Source organism: Hydra viridissima, unplaced genomic scaffold, assembly GCF_058129835.1.
Source record: "Hydra viridissima isolate aposymbiotic clone 2 unplaced genomic scaffold, HvirCarnegie_v1 scaffold_1, whole genome shotgun sequence".
Classification (NCBI taxonomy): domain Eukaryota; kingdom Metazoa; phylum Cnidaria; class Hydrozoa; order Anthoathecata; family Hydridae; genus Hydra; species Hydra viridissima.
Genome location: NW_028324300.1, coordinates 40092764 through 40117277, shown reverse-complemented (window position 1 = coordinate 40117277; position 24514 = coordinate 40092764). Strand labels below are relative to the sequence as shown.

The window sequence follows — 24514 nt, the reverse complement described above, 5'->3', positions numbered from 1 at the left end:
TTTAACTTCAACAAAAAACTTAACTCAATTTCGTTCTTAATTTAAGGTAGACCAATCAGCATATTTAAAAGTAAGTTTACAATTCTTTATCTTGAATAAAATACTTACCAAGCACAGCATTAAGCAACAAATTTTGTTCCTTTCCTTTTTCATCTGGAAAAGATAAGAGGTTTCACTATTAATTGCAACTCAAATGTTTCAACAACAAATTGATTCAAAAAGTGATTCTAAGTTTCTTTAATACTTTTTATGAACTTACCAAGCATGGAGCTACTTTCCTTCTTTGAAGTTTTCAAGTCAGCAAGCAATCTCAAAAAAGGTCCTCCATTTTCATTTTTCAGTCCACAGATCATTGGTAAGCAGCTTCGCAATTTTTTATTACTAATAATCTCCTCAAGACTCAAATAATGTGTGCATGTATTGAAGCACAAAATTCCATCAGAGTCAGGTGAACAAACTGATACTGATAACCAAGCTGTGATTCAACTTTTTCAATGAAACCCAAATCACCAATTGCAGTTTTGTCAATGTCATCAACAATTATTTCAATTTCATTTTGAGAAAAAACAACCTTATTTTCATTAAACAAATGCCTAGCAACTTTACAAACTTTTAAAATGTATTGCTTGCTACTCTCCTTTTCCATCAACTTATAAACTGGTTCATTGTTTCTGTTTATATGCTTTTGCAAAAAATATAGAAATATACAACAATACAACTCTGTTGTACTGAGGAATGAATCAGAACCACTGAGCATGGATGAACCGATAACTGTACACATTGCTGATAAGTAAAAAGGGACAGATGCCATTGCTTTAGCAATTTGAGATGAGTTAAGAACATCTTTTATGGCCTTTTTTTGCATTTCTAACTCTTTCTACATACTCATTTATTCCAAGGTCATTAAAACCCATTATTTGAATGACTAACTTCTCCCTACATTCTGTCATTTTATTTTTATATTGTAATATAGCTCCAACTCTTCCAGCAACAACACATTTGTATTTGTGAAAGTCCAAAATATCTGCTAACACATTAACGATGGGATGATTGCTTGGATTTAGAGGATTGTGATTTAATAATTCATCCGAATAAGCAAACTCATCCAACCCATCAATCACAAATAAAACTGAAAAATTTTCACAAAAACTGCATTTTTTAAAAACATTTTTGTAGAAAACTTTAACCAAATCGTTTATGCCTTTGATATTTTGATATAGGTTTAACTTTCTACATTCAAGATAAATAACAAGATCAACGTTTTTCCATAAGGTATTACTGGCCCAGTCAAGTAAGTATTTTCTGAGCAAACAAGTTTTTCCAATTCCAGCAATACCAGATATCAAGAGTAAAGGTAGTTCTTTTGAAAATAGTTTATAAAACTCAGTTGGTTTGTAAGTTGTTTGTCTCTGAAGGAACAACTCTCGCTCAGCAATATTAAAAATGTCTCTCTCTGTATCATTTGCATTAACTACTGTCATTTCTACAAACTTGTTTAAAAGATCAACATTAGTGAGACTTATTACATTATGCTCAAGTTGATCCATTTTTCCATAAGTTGTTTTATAAAACTTCTTCAATGCTCCACGCATTTCTTAAAAAACATAAATATAAAAAAAAAAGTTGGTACAAGTTTAGAATAACAAAAGTAAATGTCAAAATGTTAAAATAACTTATGGTGGATTTCTAATACAATTACTAATAATAAAATTAATAGTACACAATATTTAAAAATACACAATTAACATAATAAATAATTGTTTACATTGTAAATACCATGTCTTTCTATTTAATCAGCTTACTTTTGTGTTGCTCTTTTCTGATACAATCTCATTTTATTTTCCATTTTTATTATGCAAATTTTTTTTTTTTTTTTTGCACTGTTATTAAGAATAGATAAAACTCTTTAACTTTAAAATTGCATATTTCTATCCTGTATTACAGTTTTATATTATTAAAGTTTTATATTTAAAAAAACTATAATTCACTTAAGAAAATGTAATAATAATAATCATAATAATATTATTATTAACAATAATAATAATAATAATAATAATAATAATAATAATAATAATAATAATAATAATAATAATAATAATAATAATAATAATAAAAATAATAATAATAATAATAATAATAATAATAATAATAATAACAACAATAATAATAATAACAATAATAATAATAATAATAATAATAAAAATAATAATAATAATAATAACGATAATAATAACACTAATAATAATAATAATAATAATAATAATAATAATAGTAATAATAATAATAGTAATAATAATAATAATAATAACAATAACAATAAAAATAAAAATAATAATAATAATAATAATAATAATAATAACGATGATAATAATAATAACGATAATAATAATAATAATAATAATAATAATAATAATAATAATAATAATAATAATAATAATAATAATAGTAATAATAATAATAATAATAACAATAACAATAAAAATAATAATAATAATAATAATATTAATAATAATAATAATAATAATAATAATAAAAGTATTTTTGAAGAAAAGTATTATGGACCCGTTTACAGCTGTTTTTAGGTTGCATAGTTATAAGAATATATCATGACATTTTAACAGAGTTGTTAAACCAAAAAATTTAAAGTATTGCATTTCCTAAAATAATGTGATATTTATATCTGCACTTAAGCACTCTTACTTAACCACATACTCTGCTGTTAATTTCATGACAAATAAAGTGGACCGTTTGAATCTCATTTCAAACTGTTTTCTTCCTTTTTTTTTTACGGGTATTGTTTTTTTTTTTTAAATATTTCCAGCGTTTTTTTTATTGAGAACTTTTATCTTTATTTTTTTATATTTTTTTTATTTTGATGGTCATTTAGATAATCATGGGTTTGAATCAAAGTTAATAACGTTGTGTTTTAAATAAATTCTATGTGGTGTTTTAAATAAAATCAATTTAATGCTGTTAAAAATTTAGGCATTTGTTGGGTATATCTAGTTTATGTCACCTTTCTGATCATCCAACATATTACAGTAATATCATTACAACAGCAACAACTAAAGTGGTGCAATTAAAGAAATATTTTTTCTGCCCAGTGCAAACTTTGTTACAAAACCACTTCCATAACTGACAGCTTAGAAGTAACATCAAACTTTGTGAAACATTTACACTTCTTTTGATAAAATATGAAAACATCTCCTTAAACCAAAAATATGGCCCAAAACGTAATGCCTCAGTTGGGAAACCACAAAAATATTGCTGAGCTCACTCTCAGCAAAAAGCAATCACAAGCTTGATTTTGGAAGATGTAGTCCCACAAATTATAATAGTCCTAATAATTTAAACTTATGCTAAATTTTGCCTAACTGTAATAGAATTATCTTTATCAGCTTATTATCTTTAATTATCTTATTATTTCATTATTTTATTTTCATGTTTTGTACAATATTAGATTTTATTACATCTGTATATACACAGACAATTCTATTACAGCTAAGCAAACACTCTATTACTGTTCAGTTATTTTACTAATTTTGATTTTATTAGCGTCTCTTCAGACAACAAAGTATATGCCAGTAATTTGTAAAAGTTAAAATGTCAGCAAGATTTTTCTGATGCAAAATTAAGGTGCTCCATACTTAAGAGAACAAACTGAAAAATTTGGATTTTTAAAGTTTGCTTTAATAGAACTGAATCAAATCAATGTCGAAACATCCAGACTATGACACCCTTGCATCTCAAAATCAATTGATCTTTACATTGTTTGTAGGTTATAAAAACAAATGTTCGCTAAAATTGTAATAAAAATATGCATTGGCTATTGAGATGTTGGCAATTTTGCTGATTCAGCATTTTAGTGACAGAAGAATGAGCCACAGCAACTTTGACATTTCATATCTAATTATCAGTACTATTGGATGATAATTATCAGTACTGTTAGATGATAATTAAGCACAATTTCTACTGATATTCTTTTTAAGCCTCTGCCACTCAGCATGTAGCTTCTGTATATGTTCAAGCACCTGATAAGAAAACTTTGTGGGTAACCTTTAAACATTGCATACCCTTATTGCTAATATAACTTACTTAATGTAATAGCATAATGCATATTGTATACTGAGGTAATAGCATATTGCATATTAACAGCAGATACTGATGTAATTGCAATAGATCACCTATCATAAGGTAAATTTCCTAAAATTTGCTTCCCCTGCACACTTTTGCTCAAGAGATTCAAAAATAACCTTCTAAAGGCTATGCATACAGTAGATATGCTTTGCAAATGCAATGTTTTTTTAAAATATTCACTAAAAGCTATGGATATATGGAGCAAAAATGACCCAACTTGTATGCTTTTATTCTATTTTGGGACTAATCAAAAGATAACTTTGTAGTTGCTTTTTCTCATTAACTGTTGATCAAAATGTTCTATTGAAAATTACAAGTGGAACTTTTAATACATAATTTTTAACATGAATCACCTAAAAATGTCATCTAAACAAGTTTTAAATATGAATTTCTTCATGTTTTGTTAATTGACGACTAGATATCCTTTTCAATAGTAAAAACAAACAAAATATGCTTTTAAAAAAATAACTGCATTTTACTTGTCTTTTTTCCTTAAATAACATTAATAGTTATGGGTAATTTACTTTTGGCTTTTTTTATTATACCTATTAAATAAATAATATATTGAATATGGAGATACATCAAAACTGGAAAAACTCTCTGCATTCAAAATCCCAAAAAACTTGACTTTCAAGAAAGCAAGTTTAATTCAATTTAAAGGTGTGAAGATGTGAGAAAGGTGCAAGACATGTTAGAAGCAAGAAGAAATATTGTAGTGAGCAGCTTTAAAAGAGGAATATGGTTCAATAAGCAAGAATAATTCTACAGCAGGTATTTTGACAGAATAATAGCAGTGGTCATGTAATGTTATTTTTTTAGTTATTGATAGTTATTAGTGAGATAAATGCAAGTATTTATTTTTATTTGTTATTCAGGCAATTTAAAGATTTTGATATGATATGTTTTCACAAATGATAACAGGTATTGTAAGTATTCAGAAGAATCATCATCTTTAAAAAAGGCTACTCAATCCTAATGAAGTAAAAATTGCATTTTAAAATTCAGTCTGATACTAAAGTGGTGCACTACAACCAATACTAATATACCATGCAACAGCACCTATTAAAGTCTATCTATTTAGTGAGTACCAAAATATTGCACAACAGTACTGACCAAGCAACACTTGTATTTTTATCACTCAAGCTCATTATATACAGCTTATATACAGCTTAAACACATGAAAAACTATAAAAAAATCTTGAAGCAGAAAGAATGCCCAATATTGATGAGAATTATTAATATATTGTCCGGATGAGGTTCAACAATATCAATGGAGCAGAAGTTATTGCTCATTTTACCCAAATGTCCTTTAATTTAAAGGGAAATATTTTTCAGATGAAAACCTTTTTCTCTACAAATTCAAGATAATATAATTAGATACATTAAAGACAATCTACCTGATTTATTAAGAGTGAAGTACAATTTGGATGGGCATGCAGCACATCTTAAAAACTTAAAAAACTTTATTAAACTTTGTCATTCAATGCTGATTGGGTACTTTTTGTTACCAACCAATGTTAAAATAGAATGAAATTTTATGAAGATACCTCTAACCATTCTCAAGATATTAAAGTTGGTTTGTTGACTCATCCTCTATGTCACCAAAATGCTGAATCATCAATAACTCAACCAAGCCAGGATATCAAAAATTCTTTTTTTTGATGATTTCACTTGGTATGACCCAACATAAATATTGCATTTGCAGTTCCAAAAAATACATTTTTTTTGGTAAATAGTCAATTCAAAAAATCTTAAACTGTTAATAGGTACAATTATTTAAGATATTATGAACCATGAACTCTTGGATATGATTATACATTGCAGATGATTCACAGGTGTTAGGAGTTCCCAAGTACTGGGAAAGATTTTTGGTTATTTAAAAAACCAACTAAAGAATGAAATTTATGGTGAATGGGGTAGCGATATCATTTTTAAGAAATTATTTATAACAGATCAAAATTACCTAACAAATACCGATCCAAAAAACCTATGGTCTTAAAGAACTAGATTCTGTAGACCAATTCTTTTAGAGTTCTGAAGAAAAACCAAGAAATAATATTAAAAAAAGAAGAATTTGGAAAAAGATTTTTATCCTGTAAAGTTGGACCTTACTGGAATATAGCATACTTTGATAAACAAAATTTATCATTTGATGATTAATGAGAAAAACAAAGATCAATTAGACACTTTTTTGATACAATATTTTCCAATTTGTCATATGTTATGTCATTTCACCACCACGTACTTGGGTTAGGAAAAAATTTAAATATATTGCAAATAAACTTACAAATGTTCTTCAATTCAAAATGATTCTTATTTGGATTTTTGTTTAAGTGATTTTTATGTAAACTTTTGTAACTCAATCAAATTTTCTTAGATTTAAAAATTGAAAAAAATACAACTGAAAAAACTTACCAGTTTTGGTTTCAGAAGAGAGTTTCTTGGGTCTTTTTGCATCATATTCAAATGAGTTATCTAAAATGTATATTTATAAAGAATGAAAGAAAACACTTACCAATCTTTAATATAACTTTATTTAAGTGTAAACTGTGTTTTATGTAAAGAATAACTTTTAATATTGATAAATAATTTTAGTAAAATGAAGAAATATCTTAATTTTCTCTAAAAAAAGCTGAACTATTTTAATTACAATTAGCAAATTTACCTTTTTAATTAGCAAAAAACTTGAAATTTATTTAACTTCCTATAAAACTGACATTTCCTAAAACTATTTCTATACAGCTAATCTTTTAACTGTCTAAGGCTAAAAATGCACAATTTAAAAATTGCTCCAATTACTCCTGAAAGACAACTTTTTAACAAACAAGTGGCTTTTCCATGTTCCTATCCTTTCATCAAACCCATATTATTTGTAATGTGTATTTACAATAAATATTACATCTCTGCATTTTTAAAACAAATGATAAAAAAACCCATATACTTAACTGAATGTAACAATTACCTATCAACAATTGGATGATGTCAGAGGTTTATTTAACAAAAAGGATTCTACCAGCAAGACTGTATCAGGTACATGAAGTCACAACTAAGATGTACTGTTCCAGATCAATGTTGAGATAAATATTGCATGATGATGAAACTAAATTTGATTTTTAAATTGAACGATATAAGCTTAAGAAAACCAGGTTGTACATAAAATCTGTCATTTCTGACTTCATTATTGAGTTTTTAACACTCAAGAATAGCTAAGTACAGTCAAAAATGTCATGACATTGAAAAAAGAGAGAATTTTAATTTTGATCCCAAAAACATATAGATACTTAAAATTTGTGAGTCTTAACAGGATGCATTAATGATGTAAATATCAGGAAACTCTGAAAGGCTAGGTTATGTTGCTGATTAAGATTATTTAGAATTCTTCGATTTCCCCAAACAATACGTATTTATCAGTTCATTTTGCAATTAAAAATGCACTATAGCGTGGCAGTTCAAGATTTGTTTTCCATGAAACATTAAACTATTTACAGGAACAAACACTTCAGCAAAACATAACATAACTTTTACAAATCACCTTTAATTATTTTTTCAATGAAGCCAAAAAGTGAGAAGAGACTTGCTTAATTACAAAAACTAAATAACTTAATCACTAAATCTAAAACCTAAAAAAAAATTCAGTTGTGAAATCTTCTCATTAGCTGTTTTAAAATCTTAGGCCAGCAAAATAATACAGTTGAGATTAATTCTGTAATTGATGAGAGAAAAGCAAGAATATGAGTGCTAACAGTTGCAACAAGTTTTAACAAGTTGGATATTGACACAAAACTTTATATTGATTTAAAAAATTTACCTGCTATGACATCAGGAGAAGGCTTCTTAAGTGTTTCTTTCTCATACCCAAATGATTTATCTAATGAGCATATTTATTACAAAAGAACCCTTATAAATTGTTACTTTAATTTAAATAAAACTGGAAATTAATATTATCTATGATAGCAAAGAATATGTTTCAAGCAAAACAGATGTTTCAAGCAAGTATAATATTTCAAAACCATTTAAATTCAATTTTAAAAATGTTTCAATTTGTAACACGAATTGTCAGCAATTTTTCCTGATAAAGTAAATCAATCTGATATGTCAAGAAACATTTGCAATACAGCTTCTAACTGTGTGGTTATAAAGTTAAATAACTTTAGAAAAAAAACAATTCCGGTCATACTTGTCTTTTCTTCTATCATAGTTATCAAATCAACTCCTCCTGCCTGATACAACCCACTCACTAAGACATCTACAGTGGGAAACTTTTGCTGGTTTCTCCAATAGCATAGCATTCTATATGCTTTTTCACCAACATTTTTGTGTTCATGGTCAATAACATCCAGCTCTGAGTCTTCTACAGATAAAAATCGCCCTAAATCTAACCACTCTTCCCCAATCTTTTTACTTAACACTAACAGAAATGTTGCATTATAAAGATGGTCTTCCATTGTGGGTGGTGTTTTATCGTAATTATCAATCCTAAGAGAAAAATATTATTTATAAAATTAAATTTAGTTAGAGTAATTTTAAAATGTTGTTTTGTCTCCTTAAAAAGTCACTAAAAAAAAATGGATTGAATTGAAATTTATGTCTAGGTTGAAATATAACTTAATAAAAAAAAAAAGATAAATATTTGAGTCCTAATACTGCTAATACATGGAATGAATATGTATAGTGGAATTGCAGTCTCTAATCACAAGGAAAAATATTTTAGTGTTAGTACTAACATAACATTACTGCAATACACTCTTATTTTATTGCAAAAGCAACTTTCTAAAAATCTTCTGATTTTCTTCAGACTAATTGAATTTAATTCATGTTTAGGCATCTTAGATTTAGAATAACATTTTTGAACACAATATCATAAAACTAAACTTTCTTTTGAAATAGCTTTTCTTATGAAGTAAAAAGAGTGTAAAACAAGTTATTAGAACATTTTGACTACTAACATAACAACACTGTAATGCTCTCTTATTTTGTAGCAAAAGCACATTCTTTAAAACTACTGCTGATTCTTTTCTGAAAAAAAAAGGAATGTGTTTAATTGGTTAGAAATATGTTTGGAAACTTGTTTGGGTTGGAAATCCTAGGAGCCTGAGATTTTTCAGCTTTTTTACAATTCTGATATTGATGAGCATTTAATTCCAGGGTCAGACTTTTTTTTTCAGGTTACAGGAAAAATGGCTGAGAGTTTCCTTAATTTTTAATCTTTTTTTTTTTTTTTTTATTAATTTTTATTTCTTTCAAGACACTCTTATATTATAGCAAAAGCACTTTTTTAAAAAATCTGCTGATTCTCTACAGATTAATTTTTAAGCTTAAAAAAGAATAGTAGTTCATATGGGTTTAATTAACAGTTGGATTGAAAAAAACCTCTTAGATTTAGAATAAAAATCTTTTAGACAATATCACAAAAAACCAAATGTTTTTTGAGGTATCTAAAATGTAATGTATATAAAGAAAATGTATATAAAGAATGAAAGAAGACACTTACCAATCTTTAATATAACTTTATTTAAGTGTAAACTGTGTTTTATGTAAAGAATAACTTTTAATATTTAGAACTTTTCTTACAAAATAAATAATGTTAAACTAGCTAATAGAGTATTTTGACTTTTTTGTAAAAAATGTTCAAACATTTCTTTTTGAACTTAATCTAATATTCTTCAAGTAATTTTCTACACTTTTCCATCAAATTTTTTTCATGCCCACTTACAAGCGATGAGCAACAAATATATAAGCAACAAATAAGGAGAAAAGTTGAGTATTCCTTATTTTAATACTTTATCATTTAAAGACTGAAAATTGAATTTTATTTATTATGTTTAATTGAGTTATAGCTCTCATCAGCATGAACTACAATCATGCTAATGAGAGCTGCTAATTGTGTGCTGCTTATCAAAAATAAGCAGCACACAACTTAAATTCATTAAAAATTATTTAAATTAAGAACTGACAATCAAAACTGAAACTAAAAAATTGACACAGTTACTCTCTCTTGCAACAAAGGAATTGTGACCAAGTAGCAAATGTAAAAGTTAATGAAATTAAATTTAGCAGATAAACATTAATCTCTGGTAGCATAAAATCTAAAAATATTTATAATTTTTCAACAAGAATATTATGTAATAGGTTATATTACATTTTTATTTAAATGAGAGAAACAAGAAGAAAATGTTAATTGTTTAGAAAATAAATTTCAAGGAATGACAAACCAAACTTTTTTTTTAACAACAGATCAAAATTAATTTTGGAAAACGTTTAAAATGAATGGTTTTAATGAAAAATTCTTTCGAACTAAGTGCAGTTTCTAACATAATGTTTGATTTAAGCAAAATATCTCTATGTATAATGGCACTTAAAATAAAAGTATCGTAACTAAAAAATTTGAATATATTATCATCTTGCGAACTGTACCTTTTCCTGCGGTATAGATAAGAACTTTTCCAAAGTTATCAACTGTTTATGATATTGATGAAGAGGTTTTTTGTTCTTTGTTATCAAAAGTGATCAACTTCTTTATACCAAATGAGTTAACAACTTCCTAATTTTATTAACAACCTGGGGCTAGTTATATTTTTTTAACAAAATGAAAACTTTGGCTAATTGACCACTATTACACTAGCACTTTTCAGAAAATTGACAATTAGCTAATATCATTTAACATCAACTTGTGAATTTTGTTAATGCAAAATGTTATTTTGGGTAGGAATTAAAGGGACTTATGATTGCGATTAAACGAATTTGCGTCAGTTCAATCGCGAACGAGGGTAATTTTGATATTCCGAAAATCGAACGTATTTTTCATAAAAAACGTCATTATTTGATTTGTAAAATAGGGATCATATTCTAGCTAACGGAATTAATTGTAAGATTAAATCGTAATAATTTGTATCTTACGTCACACCGTGAGTCAAATTTAAAAAAACTGACAAAAAACCCTAAAAAAAAAAAAAACATTTGCAAGGAACTAATAAATTGAGTTATAATGTACTAATACCACCAGAAAACTGAAACTATTTGCTCTTTGGTTAATTTTTAAGGATTCGCCAACTTTTGCACCGCCTCCTTAGAAACATTGTTTTATTTATTCATTTTTTTTGCGAAACTCGCCCTTTAGTGTCACTCTTTTAAGGTTGCTATGGGTAAAAACAGTTCAAAATTTAATTTGAAGGCATACCGTAGATTTCCCTAATTCCAAACAGTACCTAATTCCGAACAGCTTTAATTCACTTATTGTTGTATCTTTTCTTTTTGTGGGATTTTTAAATGGAAAACTGGTTAATAAATTGGAAGACTAGGGTAATGAGAATATGAAAAAATATTTTCAAAATATATATTTATACCATTAAATTTTTTAATTACAAGCAAAAGACTTTTTAAAACCCTGAAAAAACAACAAAAATAAAACCGACTTAAAAAAAAAAAAAAAGACAATTTAAATTGCGTACTGTTCAATAAAGAATTTGTTGGTGATTATTTATCTGAAAAAAAATTGTCAAAAAATAGCAATACTTCGTAAGATATCTTAAAAACAACACTTTTCTGCATAATTAAAACGTTTCCCAAATTCCGAACAGATTTTGGAATGCACTTTTTTTTGCAAAAGTTAGCGTTTTTACGTGCAAGTAATTAACAACAACATTTAATAATAGTATTTTAACGACATTAACTTAAAAACTTATAAACGCTTTTAACCTTTTTATTGAATTTCTAAACGTCTTGTTTATCTTAACCAACCTGATACTAATAACTGAGATTTCTTCTGGTTAACTGAGAGAAGCAGGCAGTGACTGTGAAGGTTTTTTTTTTTAACTGATTACAAAAAAATAATGGAAGACAGGATGTAATAAATAGATAAAGCACATTCTGCACCAACACAATGGGATACCCTTACATTAAAATAAAAGTAATTTTAATTTTTAAAAATCTTTTTACCTAACTCTAAGCTAGAGGTCCACGCTTGTAAAAATTTTTTAATTTTTTAAATTAAATGCCATTTTTTGGGATTTGATATGTACGTTCAGAATTAGGAACACGTGTTCCTAATTCCGAACGAAAACTTTACTTTTTAAATTTAAAAATTAACAATATTTTTATAATGAATATACTTGTTGCTTAATATGGTTCGATTCAGTTTAGGTTCCAGTTTATTTATTTAAAAAAAATTAATATGAAATTCAAAAAGCAAGCGGAGTAATTCAACTTTAAGTAAGATTTTGTTCGGAATTAGGCTAAATCTACGGTATATTTAAAGATATTCGGTAACTATAAACTATTTTTTTGACTCTGCATTTTTATATTAGATGTCATTCCAAAGATCTTAAAAAAAGTGCGCAATATTAATTTTTTTAAATTTCTTTAATCATGGGTTCTAATGTTCTTTATAAAGAGGAAATTTGTCACAAATCAAAAACCAACATTCAAAAACTTATGTTCAAAAACTTCATGGTAGTTTTCAAACCTCAAAATCAAAATTTGCATGATTTGACGGTCTACATTAGGAAATGTCATCGGGTCAAATGTCAACAAAGCAAAAAGCGAACGGGTTCGGGTTTTCAAGTAAAAAAAAGTTCAATACCCCGAAACGGGTACCCGATAATTTATCGGGTTCGATTCCTTTGCTGTCGGTGCTCGATAACCCGTTCGATGATTGTTTCGGGTTTTCGGGATATCAGTTATTTAACGGGTTTATACCCGAACGGGTTCGGGTATAAAACCAGTCTTGCTTTAGAGGCTAACATTGGAATATCTTTTTCATATTTGTACCAAAATTCATCAAACTTCCAATTTTTTTTGTTTTAAAGCGTAATTGAAAAAAGACAACTCTTCTTTGATATTTCGCTTTGATTGTATTTTTTCTATGCTTAGATTGACACCGCACAATGTTGCAAGTTTAGCAAATCCGTTTTTGTGGTTCACAGATTGTTTAGGTGAATCTTGAAGTTCGAATCGAACTACTTAATCTGTCTCTTCTAAAAATGAAAATGAGTAATAATATTTGTCAATATGCAAATCTTTTTATAAAAGTACTTTAAAAAATTATTTACATAAGTTTAAATATATTTAAATTTAAAAACAAATAATATTTTATAACTAACCACTTCTCGGCTGGTTTGGGTCATTTTGCAAACAACTGTTTATAAACGTTGACCTTCGAGGATATTGTCGGAGCATTGTATTCGAAAATGTTTTCAACAGTTTACTTTCTGCTTCCTGATATTCTTTTTCTGTAAGACACTCGTTAGTTCTCGTATCAAAGAAACATGCCAGCAAAGTTTGTAACTTTTGTTTTGGAGATATCTTTTCAATAAAGTATACCTTCATAAACCTGAGAAGACTGCTTCGTAACATGTTTTCTTTCTCGACCAAAGAAGACGATTGCGATAAAAAACATTTAGCTGAAGATTCATTTTCAAGAAAGTTCATTAACGCATTTTGAACAAATTTGGCCGACGAAAGTGTTGGAAAATTTCTAGTAGAGAGAAGTTTAGTTCCTTTAAAGAACGGCGCAAGATTATAGTGTAAAATTTCTAGGAACTTCCAATCTTCTGATAACAGATTTAATTTCTTGAGTTTACTAACTTGTTTTTCTGTCAACCCATTGATAGTACCAGGATCTATAAGAATTTTATTATAAACATTTTTAGATTTAATTATCTTACTAATTATGAAAATTGAAATTAAAATTAAAATTGTTTATGAAAATCGTTAAAAGGACGGCCATCTTGAATAATGCAATTCATTACGGCTTCATCTATTTCATTTTTGTTCTGCATCCCAACTAATTTATCTTGAACGAGTAATTTTTTTTGAGAATCGTAAAGGTACTCAGATTTTTTATGAACATGGAAAATATGTTTTCGCAGATTTGATTCAGGTCCACACACAAGGTTTTCATTCTCCGGGCACATCAAACAAACATACTTATTTGTGTTGGCAACAAATGAAAATAGGGTCTTAACAGGCAATGGTTTTATTTTACGGACTGATTTTATAACTTGATCATCGTCGGTATCAGAGTTCGAACCTACAGCACAAACAATATTTTATAAAAATATTTTTCAAGTATCAACGCATATTAAAGACTGATACAAATACATGACTGTACAGCAAGTAGTTATTCTGGGTCATTAACTTTCTTTGACCTTTCTATTTTCATTCGCAAGTTCATCTTAATATTTAAATAAAATTTACAAACATACCTGAATATGTTATATTGTCACCAGATAGACGTTGTTTTTATTTTTTTAGATAATTTTCTTTTTTTGTCTTTTTTTTCCAGTCATTGTTGTCGAAAAAATTAAACTAAATTAATATGGTGCTTGCCTTGTTTACGAGAAGTCTCAGATTCAAATCGTAAATAAAGAACCTGATAGTAATTTAATTTAATTAGTTTCCTCAATCATTTTTATGGTTTTAAAGTCTCACACAGAGTAGTTGGATTTATGGAACATAAGGTAATTAAACGATCAGTTTGTAACATAATTAAAGAAAAAGTAGAAAATGTGAAAAAATTTTGATATTTGAAGTTGAAGGAATGATTTGAGAATAGTAACTTGAATCAGTTATGTTTCGTAATTTCAATTAAAATTGCTAAAACTGTCGTAATTAAAACCTGATTTACCCACAAACGATTACAATTAGAAAAACGTCATCATCACGCTGAATTAAGAACAAGTTATCTAAACTTAAAAAAATCTCCTCACAAAAGTTTCGGCTCATTTCGGTTGTGATTTGAACAGAAATTTTGGCCGAAACCGAATAAGTAAAAAGTTGTCGAAGCAGATATTTTTCGTTCACTAAACTGGTTGTCAAAAAAATCTTTTTTCCTATGCGCCAACAAAACATACATACATACATACATACATACATACATACATACATACATACATACATACATACATACATACATACATACATACATACATACATACATACATACATACATACATACATACATACATACATACATACATACATACATACATACATACATACATACATACATACATACATACATACATACATACATACATACATACATACATACATACATACATACATACATACATACATACATACATACATACATACATACATACATACATACATACATACATACATACATACATATACATAAACATACATAAACATATAAAGTCAAACGTGTCACATTTTAAATCAAACAGTACATGCTACGGCTGAATTTCAAATTAAAAATAGATTTTTTAAATAATATATATGTCATAGCATTTTTATAGAATATTTATTTATATATTACATCTGCAATAACTTATCTCCAAGTAAACTCAAAGTTAAAAGCCGATATTCTTCTAAAAGTCAATACATAGCAAAAAATTGAACATTTTTTGCATATTTTAGAAATGATTTACGCTGTTTCAAACTTAAAACTTCCTTAGTTTTCCCATCACAAAGATATTGTTTAACATCAGTAACAGAATAGTCATAGACCACCATTTTCTACGTTAAAAATCTCAGCTACTTTTTTAATGCTGGGGTTTAGGATCCTTATTTTGAGAGTTGCAATATGTTTGCGCATGCGCAGGACTGTTTTTCTACTTATTTAACAAGCTACTTATTTAATGTGACACCGGGAGTTGTCAAAACATAAATAGATGATTAAGGCAGCGCAGTTCTAGACTTCAGACTCTTTACACTCCTTTGCTTGAGAAAAACAACTTGTCAAATAGGTAGGAATTTAAGTTTAACAAATATTGCTCTTTGCTGACAGGAAGATTTAAATCAGTTTTTGAATTCGCTTTAAATCAGTTTGACTTTTCTTTTTTTTTGTTAGGTTTATTTTTTCTGATTATTTATTAATCATTGCACACTTTAGCTTTTTCAAACTTTGAACATTTAAAATAAAAAGTGTTAACCAAACGAATTTGTCATTTAAGATTGAACAATTTGCAAGTGATATCACCACCTTTTGTTCATCTATATCATTATCATTCATTTGATATAAGTTGAGACATTCAAAATTCTAAGATTCTGAAATAAATCTGCAATGCTTTGTATAGCATTTATAGTTTTTTTCTTAAATTGAAATGCCTGTTTTTATTTTTTGCTTACAAATTGTTGCTTATGGCTTACTAGTGAGCATAAAAAAGTTGTAGGGAAAAATTTTAGTTGTTTGAAAATTATTTGAAAAATATTGGAATAATTTCAAAAAGAAATATTTGAATATTCTTATCAAAATACACTAGAGATTAGTTTTACACTCTTTTTTTAAAAAAATAAAATTGGCAGGTTTGTTTTTTAAGATATTGTCTACAAAAGTTTTAATCTCAGGTGTCAATTTAACCCAAATATCAATTAAGCCCATTTCTTTGTTAAGCTAAAAAATTAATCTGATGATAATCAACAGTTTTTAAAAAAGGTGCTTTTGCTATAAAATAAGAGTGCATTGCTGTTTATGTAAATAGAGACTGGAGTCTCACTGTTTATTTCCTGTATTGGCAGTATCAGAACTTGAATATACACCAATAGTATTGTTAAGTTATATTTGAATCTTCACATGTAAATGTAAGTCAATTTTTATTGGTGGCTTTTAAAAGATGTAAAGCAATATTTTAAGCTCACTTAGTGTAGTGATTGCTCTTTCTCTTCAGTGTAAACTCTTGTTACAACAACAATATCAGTATCATTTTTTTCCTGGTCCATAGACAAGACTTAAACATGCTAAGTTTTCAGATTTTTCGAATTGAATATTGTTGTAAATTAAACATTTTAGGATTTAAATCATTTTATTTGACATATGAGGTTTAATGGGTAACACCTGTTAATGTTGTTACCGATTAAACCTCATGTGTCAAATAAAATGTTAAAATATCTTCACATGTGGGTACAGGAGAAAATATTGATATCAACTTTTTAGTTTCAGTTCTGATAATCAGTCCCTCATTTAAATAATGTTTTTAAAACTTAAGTTGTTTGCCACTTGTTTCGTTTTCAAGAAGTTCATGCTGATGAGAGCTGTGACTCAACGGTTTCTTATATCAGTTAAACCTTTGTATTTTGTAACCAGTACTAAAATTGGTAATGAAACACATTAGAATGTATATGTTTGTTGATTGAAATTTATTGAAAAGAAGCTGATATATATGATTAAAGTATTCATAATATAGCAGGTGATAAATAATTTTTATTTAGGAATGGATGCAAAAGTAGTGAATATTTTAAAAGATAAAGTGGCATTAGAGTGGAAAATATTTGCACGTTACACTAGTTTTAATGATGTAGATGCTGTTGTTGATCAAATAGATCATGATGTGGATGTTGATCTAGTAGGTCATGATGATTTGACGAGAGGAAAGTGTAAAATTGAAACTTTCTTAAATACACTTTACCAACAGCATCTAAATGATTACAGAACATGCATTCAGAATTCTCTGAAAGTTATGGGAAGAAAAGATGTTTTACAAGATATAACCTTATTGGGTGAGTTTCTTGTAGTTTTTGTATGTCTCTCTTCAGATAATTCAAAATAATAATTCATAATAATTCATAATAATAATTCATAATAATTCATAATAATAATTCATAATAATTCATAATAATAATTCATAATAATAATTCATAATAATTCATAATAATAATTCATAATAATTCATAATAATTCATAATAATAATTCATAATAATTCATAATAATTCATAATAATAATTCATAATAATTCATAATAATAATTCATAATAATTCAAAATAATAATTCATAATAATAATTCCAAATTGAAAAAAAATTTCAAGAAAACTTCTTTTTGAAAAGTTGTTTTTGTTAAATTATTGAATTTTTCAATAATTATTTTTAACAATTAAGTAACTCTTCTCTTTGAAGAAGCATTTTCAATCCTTGCTGGAAAAAGTAAAATACTTTATAAATATATATCTTTAATCAAATCATTTTTGTTGAATGATTGCCATTTTGCAAGCTTTTGAATCAACCAAGCCCACAAATTTTCAATGCCATTAAGGTATAGGCTGTTGCAAGCAAAGTCATTGTGTTGATTTTCTTTTGTTATAAACAATCTTAGCCAATTATTGCTGAAAGACATGGCATTATCTTGTTGTTATGTTGTTCTTTTGCTGAAAAACCCAGGTCTTTAATTGGTTTATCAAAAATATGTATGGCTAAAGATAATTACCTTGCTTTGTTCATTTTAGCACACAATATTTGTTGTATTTTTCATTGATTTTTTTCAAAACACAACTCAAACCTTAGAATTATCAACTTAAACATTCATCTCATCACTAAATAACATATTTTGCGACTAACTTAAAGTCTTTTGAATGTTTTCTAAGTTGCTTTTTTTGGTTTTTGATTGCAGCTTATTGAACAATCATTTATAAAAAGTTTCATCAACCAATATACTTGCTGTTAGCTTATTTAATGAGGCTTTTTTTTTTTTGTTTTTTCATGTTGTAGATCAGATTTCTAGTTGTGCAACTTGAAACTTCTTTTACTTCTTTTGGTCTTTCACTCTCAAACTGATCCTGTTTCTTTATAACATTTTAAAAGACTAATCACACATGATTAACACCAATAACTTCACCTATTCTCTCTATTATTAATTCTAAATAATTAGTTAGACCCAACTCTGTTGTTTTGTCAATTTTGTTGTAATTGTTGATGACATTGATAAAACTGCAAATGATCATTTGGGTTTTATTGAAAAATTCGAATCACAGCTTGGTTATCAATATCAGTTTGTTCAGCTGACTTTTATGGAGTTTTGTGCTTCAATACATGCGCACATTAATTTGAGTCCTGAAAAGATTATCAGTAATAAAAAAAAATACGAAGCTGCTTGCCAATAATCTGCGGATTGAAAAAAGAAAATTGAGGACCTTTCTTGAGGTTCTTTTTGGGTGAAGCGATTTGCAATTTGTAATTGGTTTACTTTTATTATTACTGACTATTTTGATTAAAGCATTTTACTTTTAACTTAACTTATTATTGGTTTATTTATGATTTTAAAAATGTGTACTTTTGTTTGCGTTCTTTAAGTTGCCAGGTTTTTTAATTTATGTGTTCGATTAAAAGCATATTTTAATTAAGACATCCAATTAGCTCAATCTTTTTCAGAAAAGCAAAATGTTGTCTTACTTTAGTCATTTCGCTTCAAATTTTGATTTTTTAAAAAAAATTTGTATTAAGCATCATGATGCTTAATTATAACAATAACAAGCGTTGATATCAGTGTTGATTTTTCAATTTTCATCAAATAATGCCAATTAAAATGAAAATTTATGTGTAAATTATTTCAAATAAATCTATATTAAAAATAATTTATATATTTAAACATACAAAGTTGCATTAATTCAGAAAAAATTGCAATATCTCACAAACCTTATGTTACTTTGTTTAAAGACTGTGCAGAGCTGCTATTCAATAAAAACCAATTTCATTCAAAACAATTTTACATATGAATGTAAACCAGTCACCAAAAACCTGGGTGTGTTAAGCGCATAAAGAGTCCAACTTCAGTAAACTTTCTAAAATTTGATTTATCTTAAAAGATTGATATTTATAGAAGTTTGTACTTTATTCATTTAAAATCAAAAAACCAAATGTTGATGCTTAATTTCTATGATGCTTAAATTAATAGCATAGCTGTGGTATTAAGTTCTAATTTTCTGACCTTATATTTTTAATAGCTACTTTTTTAGTTATTTTCTTGTTGTTTTTGTTTATCATCATCATCATCATCATCATCATTAGACTGATCTGAGTGTAGATTTGCTACTTATTTTTTCGGTCGACAGCTTTAGGAAAATTTTTTTAAAATAGAGTTTTATTTAAACTTTTTTTAAAAATTAGGTAACGGGCTGTAAAGTTAGCCTAATTATTTTCTAGTTTTGTGTTTTAAACAGCCACAAACCTCTATGACTCTATCTTTGAGTAACATTTCTATCCCTATGATGAATGGTATTAAAATCCGAGTGAATGGTAGTCTTTGTTACAAATTTGCTTTGAGGCCCTAATATACTTTAAAGTTAATCATAATTCATCATGTTTCATCTTTGCAAATATCCCAAATTTTTGAAAACTAAGAAAAAATTTTAAAATAAAAAATATCACCCTGATGCTATAAAATAGCCCTCGTTTTTACGGTATTTTCATGTTTTAAGAAAACGTTTTTTAAAATCTGATGCAAAGTTATATTTTCGCGTTTTTTTTGGTCATTTCTTGATGAAATTTCTTGGAATGAAATTATTTTCAATGAAATGTCAAAGATTCAACATTTTCATGTAGTTAACTCTTCAATTCATCTTCAGGAACATTTTTTATGTCATCATTATCATTATAAACATTTGTCGCTTTGCTACCTAAGAGTAGCAATTCTACAGAAGAAAGAAATACAGCAGACTTGGTCATCTATTTTCAAAGCGTAAGTGAGTGTTTTTCTTAATAATTGATATCTGTTTAGCTACAGTGATTGTATTTTTATTACTTTAAAGTTATTTATTGTAAGTAAATTATTTCACTTCAATAATCTGAAATAGACTCTTTCTCACTGTTTTACTTAGTGATAGAAATGCTTCGGTGATGTAACTTTTCTACACAAAGTCAAAATTGTGACTGAAATAGTAAGTCAGATCTTAGAAAAGTTCAGGAAAAATTTAAGAATTTGGAATATAAAGTCATTGTTTCATATATTAAACTCAAAAATACTCTCCTTTCGTTATTTCACTAGACACAAGTGTAATAGGATGCTCTAGTAATTTGTCACCGTTCTTCCGAAGCATAGAAATGCGACATTATATTGCAAAAATATTCATAGTTTTATCTTAAGACCAGTTAAAGACTTCGGATATTTCATGATTGACCGCACATGCTCTGAAAAGGTTAACTTTTTGATAAAATTACAATTTAATGAAAAGCATGCCTTTATATTAAACGAGGCTTGAGAGCCAGATTGGCGTGGAAGGGCGGCCTGTTGGAAGTAATTCTGAGAAAACACAAAAAGAAGTTTTAACTAAAACTATAAATTAGACGACTGTATGTGGATAAATATTTTTATACTAATAAATACTACTATTTCATAAATAGTATACTTTTTTTGAGTAGTAGAGGAGATAGGCTAAGTAAAATGTAATTGAGAAAAAATGAGGATAAGACCACTTTAGTGCTTAACGCCTCAATTATCCTTTGAAGCTGCAACTAAGGAAAAATACAACTAAGCTGCTGAAAAACTATTTTGTAGAAAGAAAAAAAACAGGTTTTTTAAGATGAGTTTTAAATATTGCATGAAATGGCACTCTGTTATTGAGCTATCAACTTTGAAAAATTAAATTGGACTTGCACCAATATCTCCTTTCCATGCAACAGTTTAAATTTATTAAAGAAACATCAAGTTACAACAATAATCACTGATTGACATTTTTTTCGAAAAATTAACATGAAGTGTAAACACTAAATTTCTATAGTGCTCTATATCTTTGAGTATGCATTTAGAACTACTCTTTGGACCAAAGTTTAATCCACTTTGAAAACCGTGAGCATTCAAAAAAATATTTTTCAAAAATGAAAATCAAAAATGACAATATATAATAAAAAAATATATAAAACTGGCTATTCAAAGAACAGAAACTGACTGTTTAAAAACCAAAAACCAAAAACTAAAATGGGTATTCAAAAATCATAAACTGGCTATTCAAATTTTAGAAAAAGGCTAGCTGCACAAAGTTAAATAACTATTTATTAAGCAAAACTAAAAATGGAACTATTAGAAAATGGACTTAAATGTCTTTTTTTCATATCCGATTTTATTAACTAGTCTGTGGATCTCACTTACTGCAAAATCTCACTGATTTGTTCATTGGTCCATCCACGCTTACTAAAAGTCCAGTAACTGTTGACCTGAGTTGGTTTGCAATAATCTTTCTTGTACAGAATCTTCTGTGGTTGCTAAATCCCCCATAACTTCCCTAGGATACGACATAAACTCAATTAAAATCAAAATAAACCTTTATTTTAAATATAAAAACTGCATACTTGAATTCTTCAGACCTGCTCAGCTTTAGCAAACAGGTATATTATTGCTCCAGGAACAAGTACTTTATATAAATATTGTGCTAAACAACAAAAAGTATATTGTAAATAACAAATAGTTTTATGTGACATGCACATATTGCAAGTTATTCTGCTCAGATAGATATTTTTTTATGCAATTTTTTTATTACATTCTTTTTTTTATTACAAATTTATTTGTATAGGTTTGGTTTATATGAATTTTAAAGCTTTACTCTAGTTTCATTGTAAGAACAAGCTAATGCACCATAAAGGTCATGAGCTTGGTCATTGGATAATAGATCAAGCATATCAACATCATATAAATTTCCTTAAAAAAAGTTTTACAAATTGAAATCCATATGGATTCATATAAAAATGATTTAACTTCAATTTAACTCATTTTAACTAAAAAATAACATCTCTATCAATAACAACTTCAAGTTCAGCTCTGTAATAAATTTTATATCTTCATTCTCAAACCAACTAATAATTTAATTTAAACAACAGTAATCTATCAGTATTTTTACTTTTATCTTGTCCACCAGCTTTGAAAAGATTGTGTCTGTAACTACAAAACTAAAATATTGAAAATTAATTATATTATATAAACTAGACTAAATTACAAATAGGAACTGTGACTGTGAACAACTTATTGACAAATATTTTGATTGTCAATAAATTGATTAACTGTTTACTACAAGTTTTGCAAAATAAAACTTAACCAGAAGAAATTGACTAAGTTTTGCAAAATAAAAATTAACCAGAAGAAATTAACTCAAGTAATTGAGATATTGCAATCCCTTTCAATTTATCTGAAGTAAACTTTTGGATTGCTTTACTAATCCCCAAACTTTAAATAACCCTAAACAAATATACATAGTTAAGTTGATTAAATAACTAAAATACTTCTGCCAACAATACCTTCTTTTTAAAAAATATTACTTGAAATATCTTCAAAAAAGGTTATATATATATATATATATATATATATATATATATATATATATATATATATATATATATATATATATATATATGTATGTATGTATAAATGTTTCATATAAGACAAATAAAATGTTTCCTATACTTGCGTATGAATTGCAAACAGCATATCCATCTCCAAATAATTCTCCATAAGTTTGCAAGCCACTAAGCTTTTTGTAGCAAAGGACATATTTAGCTACAGAAGACAGCTCTATATATATGTTTGTACAGCATCATGGGAATAATATAGTTAATTTAAAAGTATCTACTCGTATTTAACAGTAGCTAAAAGGTTTAGGAACTTTCTTTATCCTCCTAATAACTACAAACAAATAAATTGTAAACTCAGGCCTACAAGGCTAGCTACAAATATTTCACTGCCTCCGTTTAAAAAAAATGGCTGCTTATAATTGAAAATATCACGGCGTGCGATGTAAAAAAAATGATGTAGCATTTATACTAATGGGTAACTTTTCTATACCCCAATGTATCAATTCTATACAGCAACGTAACATCTATGCCAAAATGGAGCAAATCTATTATAAGTAGCGAATCTATGCCAAAATGGAGCATTGCTATCAATTTTTGTAGCAAATCTACGAATCAGTCTGATCATCATCATCATCATCATCATCATCATCATCATCATCATCATGATTTTTATCATTATTATTATAATCATTATTGTTATTATTTTATTATTATTATTATTATTGTTATTATTATTATTATTATTATTATTGTTATTATTATCATTATTACTATTATTATTATTATTACTATTATTATTATAGTTGTTGTTGTTGTTGTTGTTGTTGTTGCTATTGTTGTTGTTGCCTGAATGTGGTTTTGTTTTGTGAAGTTTTAAATTGCTTATTTGTTTACATAAATGTTTTAGTTTGCAAAATATCAAATTTCTATTTGTTTGAATTTAAATTAAGTTTTTATGAGATTCAACTTTAAATGATTTTACATTCTTTGTATTTTTTATTCCAATTCAGTAGAAGACTGTTTTTATTTATTGTTTTGTATCGATTTGTTTAGTCTTTTTTTATTATTTTTTAGTCTTTTGATTCCCCTGATGTTTTTTTTTAAATCTAGTATATGATAATTCCTCTAATACATTTAATGAATAACTGTCATGGTTACTTTTTATTTAGTTTCTGTTCAATGTTGGTAAATGATTTCATTTCTTAAATCTTGTATTTATAATAAAAAAAACTTTATTCAAATTTTATTCAAAGTTTTATTTATAATCATTTGAGTAAAAGACTCATTTAGTTTTTTATCTATTCAGTTTTTATTTTAAACAGTCATTTAGTTCTCCTCTCATTTTATTCTTTTAGATTATATATTT

General features: G+C 26.8%; 2 protein-coding genes and 2 pseudogenes across 3 annotated transcripts in view; 1 reads left to right on the top strand and 3 right to left on the bottom strand.

Moving 5' to 3' along the window:
- Nucleotides 1–24514, bottom strand: part of LOC149894961 (uncharacterized) — a 273741-nt pseudogene that overhangs the window by 169830 nt on the left and 79397 nt on the right.
- LOC145182165 (uncharacterized) overlaps nucleotides 1–24514 on the top strand; it is a 233601-nt gene that overhangs the window by 195673 nt on the left and 13414 nt on the right. The gene's annotated exons all lie outside the window — the stretch shown is intronic.
- LOC149894966 (uncharacterized) lies at nucleotides 260–10667 on the bottom strand. Of its 2 annotated transcripts, none has more exons than XM_090072344.1 (5): nucleotides 10552–10667; nucleotides 8315–8613; nucleotides 7946–8005; nucleotides 6553–6612; nucleotides 260–1594 (listed from the first exon to the last, which is right to left on the bottom strand). In XM_090072344.1, the coding sequence occupies exons 2-5, from the start codon at nucleotides 8580–8582 to the stop codon at nucleotides 834–836; spliced, it is 1149 nt and encodes a 382-aa protein (XP_089928470.1). In that variant the 5' UTR covers nucleotides 8583–8613; nucleotides 10552–10667; the 3' UTR covers nucleotides 260–833. The 2 variants fall into 2 exon arrangements, with proteins under 2 accessions (XP_089928470.1, XP_089928462.1); XM_090072336.1 differs by lacking the exon at nucleotides 10552–10667 and adding an exon at nucleotides 9084–9162.
- Nucleotides 12913–13800, bottom strand: LOC149894965 (uncharacterized; annotated as a pseudogene).

What these genes read in the sequence shown, in the direction of transcription:
- LOC149894966 (XM_090072336.1), bottom strand. Translation starts at nt 9,127, where the DNA reads ATGTGCTTTTGCTACAAAATAAGAGAGCATTACAGTGTTGTTAT. An exon ending in GAGCATTACAGTGTTGTTAT is followed by an intron (nt 8,614 to 9,083) that starts GTTAGTAGTCAA and finishes TTTTTCTCTTAG; the next exon opens with GATTGATAATTACGATAAAA. An exon ending in TATGATAGAAGAAAAGACAA is followed by an intron (nt 8,006 to 8,314) that starts GTATGACCGGAA and finishes TATGCTCATTAG; the next exon opens with ATAAATCATTTGGGTATGAG.